General features: G+C 44.4%; 1 protein-coding gene across 1 annotated transcript; it reads right to left on the bottom strand.

Annotated features, from left to right (window-relative positions):
- Positions 1-2,296: 2,296 nt before the first annotated feature.
- Positions 2,297-2,995, bottom strand: LOC138002282 (uncharacterized). Its single transcript, XM_068848349.1, has one exon. The coding sequence runs from the start codon at positions 2,993-2,995 to the stop codon at positions 2,297-2,299; it is 699 nt and encodes a 232-aa protein (XP_068704450.1).
- Between the last annotated feature and the right edge of the window lie 3,352 nt (positions 2,996-6,347).

The raw sequence follows: 6,347 nt of genomic DNA, 5'->3' as shown, positions 1-6,347 counted from the left end.
TGTTTGACAGATTCTTTTTTAAAAGGTTTTCCGCCAGACCAATCAAGATCAGAGTCCAGTGTGACATTGAAGTCTCCCCCTACAATTATCCTATGCTCTTTGTTAGCAGTGAAATCTTCAATGTTTTTATTTAAATTTTCAAAAAAACGGCATTGGTCTTGAACCTTGTTGGGAGCATAAATATTAACAAACAAAAATAACGAACCTTGTACCTCAGCTTCCATTGTAATTGAGCGGCCCTCAGTATCCAAATTAACGACTTTTAGGCTAAAATCAAGGTCACTTCTCACCAAAATCATCACCCCACAACTGTGATTAGAACCATGAGCAAAATGAGGCTTACCTTGCCATTGCGTTTTCCAGATATCTTCAACATCTACGGTGCTGTAGGTTTCTTGAAGGAAAATGATATCGTACTTTCACTCATTAAGCCAGGTGAAAAGAGCTTTCCTCTTTGTCAAGGAACGAATCCCTCGGACATTAAGAGAAAGTAATTTAAAATTTATGTACTCCTTCTCGAATGGGTCCATTGAAACTAGTTATGTATACAAGTATCTCGCGTTGCAACTGCGCATAAATTAATATGTGGTAACTACAGAGGTGACAAGAGGTTTCTACACAACAATATGGTAAACAAAAGAAACAACAAATAAGGGACATTACACAACAATGTCTTATACAAAGAAAATAAATGGCAGCTGAGTAATTAGCACCTTAGAGCTGCCTCGGAGAATGGAACAATTATTTGGATTCAAATGATCTCACGCAATCCTCCCGTTACAAAAAAACAACTACAAGATCAACTAAAAATAAAAAGTTCAATCTGTAGAGAAACGTTTCCTAAAAAAAAAAAAAATCTAAAAGTTCAATCTACAGAGGAACAAACTGACCATCAATAAACAATTTGTCAGGCTTGGGTTTGCTGAAAAATGCTATCTTTCCTTCTTCCCTTGCTTTCTTTAGCCTTGGCCATTGCCTTTTTCGTCTTTCTCGTCTTTCACTAATTTCCTTGGGGAGATCTGAATAGACCTTTACCTCGGTATCGCTCTCCAGCTCACACGCTTTTCTAAAAACCAGCTCACGTTCTGGAAACTTTAAGAAACGAACAATAACTGGCCTGGCTTCACCCATCTTCTTCTTGCCAATTCGATGAGCTCTCTGAAATTCAATATTATCTGTGTTTTCCAAATCCAACTCTTCTTAAAGAAAATTACGCATCACTTCAAATATGTTCTCGGCGGCGGTAGTGGGTCAGAACGTGGGCTCTCGCAAATCTTTTTTCCTTCAGGAGAGGAGAGATCACTATCAAAACTTAATCTCTCTTTGCGTTTATAGCATTGCGCCATAGACTAAGCACATGGACATAAAATGTTGAAATTTCATCGAAGAACATCACGGGAGGGAAACACGTACATCTTTACTCATGCATGGTCTCCCCAGTCTCAGGATTCCAATTAGATTTCTCCTCACTAATGGTGAAATGATCTACTTAGCGCATACGCTTGTTCAAGAACAAAACTGAATAACCCTTGCCTTTCCAGTGTTTGAGTAACTGCCTCATGACTTAAGAAAAAATATAAGGCGCTGAAGATAGGCCAAAAGCCAACACTTTGAAGGCAAAATAAGGAAATTTCCCCGATCCAAAGGACCATTTGAAAGTGAAATATTTCACATGCTCTTCGCAAATATCTATATGATGATAGGCTGATTTTAAATCAAAAGTAAAAGCATACGCTCCTTTGTCAAAAATTTGAAGAACCGTTCTCAGGTCTTCGTACTTGAAAGACTTTTTGACAACCATGGTATTTAAGTGCGAAAGATCCAAAATTACCCCCTGTCACCCCCGTCATGCAACACACAAAGACAAACGAGACAGAAAATCTGTTTGGGCATCTTTAATGAAAACCGAGAGACCCAATGGGCCCGAGGAGACCCCCTCCCTGGTGGGAGGGAGGGTGAACGAACGACTCGAACGAAAAAACGAGCTAAACAAAACGATCATATTACACTGAAATTGACAAGCTGGCCAACGCGTGGAGTCCTGAGGCTAATTAAGTTATTCACCTAGGAATATTAACAATTACCCCCTGTCACCCCCCTCACGCAACACACAAAGACAAACGAGACAGAAAATCTGTTTCGGCATCTTTAATGAAAACCGAGAGACCCAGTGGGCCCGAGGAGACCCCAAGCAGAGAGAAAGAGGCCCAAACAGATTCAAAGGAGAAAAAGGAGAGTGCGAGAGGGGTATGGCAAGGGAGATAAGTGATAAAATATTATAAATACCAAACTAGGACTACAAGGTTTTAATGTGCTCAGCGATGATCTGCGTGAGCACGAGTCTGTCGCCTAAAGGCAGTGATAAATACAACATATAAGCGTCAGATCGCCAGTCTCCTTGAAGCTTAATAAGCTCTGCTGGGATACCGTACTGAAAAGCGAAGGGAGCACCGCCTCGACGAAGACTATGACCAGAGAAATCCTTTGGATCCAAAGAGATAAGGGACACTAAATGCTGGATACCGTCGTTGAGGGACTTCGCCGTAATGCAGGTGAGTTGGTTCGAGGTAGAAGCGAAAGTGAAGAGAGGACAAGCGTCAGGGGCAGGAACCATCCTCAGTAATAACTTGAGAGCGGTGGTTGGGCAGAGCGACGATCCAGGAATGAGGGGAACTGGAACGACAAGGGCTGTATCACCCGCTTGCCGAGTTTTGGTCCTGGTGACTGTAAAACAGGCGCCGGAATCGTTGAAGTGGACGCTGCCTCTAGATAAGACGTGTTGTGGAGGGAAACGGTCGAACGCCTGAGGAACAAGATTGGCTGTGCGAAAAAAGGTGAAGAAACCAACCAGAAGGGCGCACCACAAGGCTAAATGGGCAGAGTCGCGCAGATTAAGGTGGGCATGGAAATGAAACAATGCCGGAAATGCAGGCGTCGGTGCAGAAACGAACAGTCGTGTGAATCCAAGGAGAGGAACGTAAAAGAGAGACTCCATTGTAAATGGCTAGAAACTCGTTCCACCAGTGCAGATCGGCTAGCAGGGCGGAACTGGGCGTGAAGCGGGAAGATTTGTGGGGTAGGCGACGAAGGTCAGAAAGCATTCGCTGCATGAAAATTTTTCTGGGGCTGATACAGGCTCAGATATAGGAAAGTTTGCCAATGAGTGACTGTAAATCAGATTTTGTGGTGCGTGGGGAACTGAGCCAAAGACGAATGAGAGCGGAGGCACGTGACAGCTTGTCCTCAGGAACTTCCAGAGTCATAGTAACAGTATCGTAAATGGGGCCGAGGAAAACCATTCTAGTTGAAGGAGGGCAATCTTTTCCCGGGGAGGATTCCAGACCCATGTGGTTGAAAAGGGTTTCAAGTTCCTGGAAGGTTTGAAGAGTGTCGTCGTGCGAGGACTCTACGCCACCAAAGTCATCCATGTAATTCACGCACTGGTGATGATAAACGGAATAGAAAATGTGCGCAATCGCGTTGGTAGTACGTTGGCAAGCGAGGGTGGCTGAACGAAGGCCGAAGGGAAGAACCAGATCAAAGTATAGAAGGTCATTCCAGTGGTAACCGAGTAAATTGTAATCCCTAGGATCAACAGGGATTTGACGATATGCGCGCTTCAAATCCTTCTTAAAAAGGAAACATCCTGGGCCCTTGGCGATGATGAGATCGACAAAGTCGGCGCAGCGAGGAAGAGAAAGATAAAAAGGTTCGTCCAGAAAAGGGTCTTTAGGGATGCCGTCATTAACGGAGGCACTGGGGGGAAAGCTCAAATCCAAAACGATGCGACGCTTACAGTCATCTTTGGGGACAGTTTGCAGGGGTGAGGTTTGGAGTGGCGACGGGAAAGGGTTCTGGAGAAATGGTCCATTGGTGGCCCCATGAGAAATTTCGGCTGCAATGAAGGAGTTAATAGCATCTGGAAAACAGATTGAGGAGGAGTGGTTAGACTTGGAAGGTGTAGGAACGGAACTGGAGCGGTAGTTGATGGGCCAACCAAATGCAAGAAAAAGGGCCACTACAGAATTGGAGTACTTGTCGAGAGCGGATTTCCACGAAGGAATATTCAATTTCGAAGGAACGGGAACACGAGCTCCGAAGGCGTTGGGGTAGGACGACTTGGAGCAAAGGATATGGCGAACAAGGGTGGCATACGAACGGGAACTGGAGAGCGAAGGCTGACCAGATGGCAAAACGGAAACGGGCGAGACTTCGGACGAAGGTAACGGAGCAAAAGGTGAGGTCGAAGATAATGGAGAATGTTTGGGAAAGTTACGAGAGATGACTAGTCAATCAGACGTGGGTGGTGTGGGACGGTTTGAAGAAGGCGGTGGTCGAATAGGACAAGATGCAATAGAATGATCAGAGAGTTTGCAGTAAGCGCAGATGTGTTCCACACCCGGCTGGTGACTGGTGTTTTGACAAGTGCCAGTGCGATTCCATTCGCGGCAATATAACCGTGAGCGGTAGCTGGGACCTGGGACTATGGCATTATTTGCTGACGGTGTTGTGTTGGGAAGTCGCTGAGATTCTGTGATGTTGAATCGCTCTTTCTTGCTGAAGTCATCGCCCCAGTTGGCGAGGCCGGCCTCGATACGATCTAACACGGCGGCGTGAAAGGAAAGAACAGCGGGCCAATTATACTTTGAAGCGAGTTGCATTAAGGACATCAGATGTCGCGTCATGATGGCTTGTTTCTCAGGTGGTTCGGAATTAACAATGTCTAAATAACCGTAAACAAATTCAGAAGTTGTAAGATCTTTAAACTTTTTCCTGACAAGACCAAATGGGACATGCAAATGAGGTCATTCTTGCGGATTAGTGATACGTGTGTTGTGGTCAAGTTGACCTTGGGACTTACCAGCATTGTGTCCGGAACGAACGGTGTCAAGCGAAGGAATCGCTGCCGGTTTAACACTGCTAGGAGACGATAGCGATCGGGCCTTGGCTTGAGCTTTCAGTTCCAAGACTTGGATTTCCAGATGCTCTTTCTCTATTTGAAGTTTGAGTAGCTCCAAATCCTGGGAATTTCCTGGCATGGAGACCGGCGAGCCACGTGGTAGAGTGAGGTTGTCTTGAGGCGAATTTTTTGCACTTGGAGCGCTGTGAGGCGGCTGACTCAGTGAAGGGAGGTCGTAAACAAAACCTGTCGGTAAGGTAGGTGCCTTGACCTTGCGTTTACCGGCGGCAGAAGCCATGCAGACAAAGTTAAGAAAAGGAGACATGTTGAACGAACGACTTGAACGAAAAAACGAGCTAAACAAAACGATCATATTACACTGAAATTGACAAGCTGGCCAATGCGTGGAGTCCTGGGGCTAATTAAGTTATTCCCCTTGGAATATTAACAATTAGACGCAACTTTCCGGAAGACTGAACGGCTACATGCAAAGGATTGCAAAACTCGGAGCGATTAGAAAATTCTTTGATACACCCCAGGTCAAGGAGCTCCAAAATAGATTGGCTTACGAAATCACTATGTTTGTTTGTAGAGTTTTTAAAGCTAAAGCTAGTAGGGGCATTCTCAAAAAGAATTTTGTAGCCATTATCGATCACATCCAAAATAAAATCGGAACAATTAATGCTGCGTCAAAAATCAATGCATGAACAAAACTTGAATGTGAAAATTCTTCAAATTCAAAAGAATACTGCTCATTTTCCAGAAGTTCCTGTGTTAGAAGAACTTGTGCTTCTGGGGCAGCTATCGGCCCAATGTCCACGTTTACCACATCTAAAACAGATGTATTGAGTTCTTGAGGAGTAGCGTCCCGAGGAGGGACGAAAATAAAGCAGAGATGGGAACGGAGAAGCAGAAGGTCAATTAGAACCAAGATTACGTTCGGAGGAAGATTGATGATTAGTCTTGGAGAGTTTCCTCTTCTTGTCCTGACTTGCTTTTGCTTTATCAGAGGCTCTTTTTTCAGCTTTCTTAATCTTTCTAGCGTCGGACGCATCGTCTAAATATTCATTGCTCGTCGCCCAACCGAATTCAGACTTATCAGCAAGCTTGGTAAGTTTTTGTCTCTTATTTAAAAGATCCGTACCTTCTCTTAAGGCTTCTTTTGCTCTTGCAGAATCCCCAGAATCTATTGCATGGATGGCTTTAGCGTTGGCTTTCAACACTTTGGAGTTGATTTTGAATTGCTGCTCATTACCCTTCTTTTTAAACTGATATGATCCTTCCTCCGCTTCGAACTTACAAGGCAAGTCTTCTTGCTGTTTATGAATCGTCTCTTGAAGGCCTCTAATTCTTTCGTTTAGGGAAGAGAGGATGGCTTCTTTTTGAGAGTGGAGAAAAGTTTTCAAAGTTTCGGACATCGCACAGTAAAATGGAGAAAAATTAACAA

This window comes from Montipora foliosa, chromosome 5 (genome assembly GCF_036669935.1).
Source record: "Montipora foliosa isolate CH-2021 chromosome 5, ASM3666993v2, whole genome shotgun sequence".
NCBI lineage: Eukaryota > Metazoa > Cnidaria > Anthozoa > Scleractinia > Acroporidae > Montipora > Montipora foliosa.
This window is presented reverse-complemented; position numbering and strand designations above follow the sequence as displayed.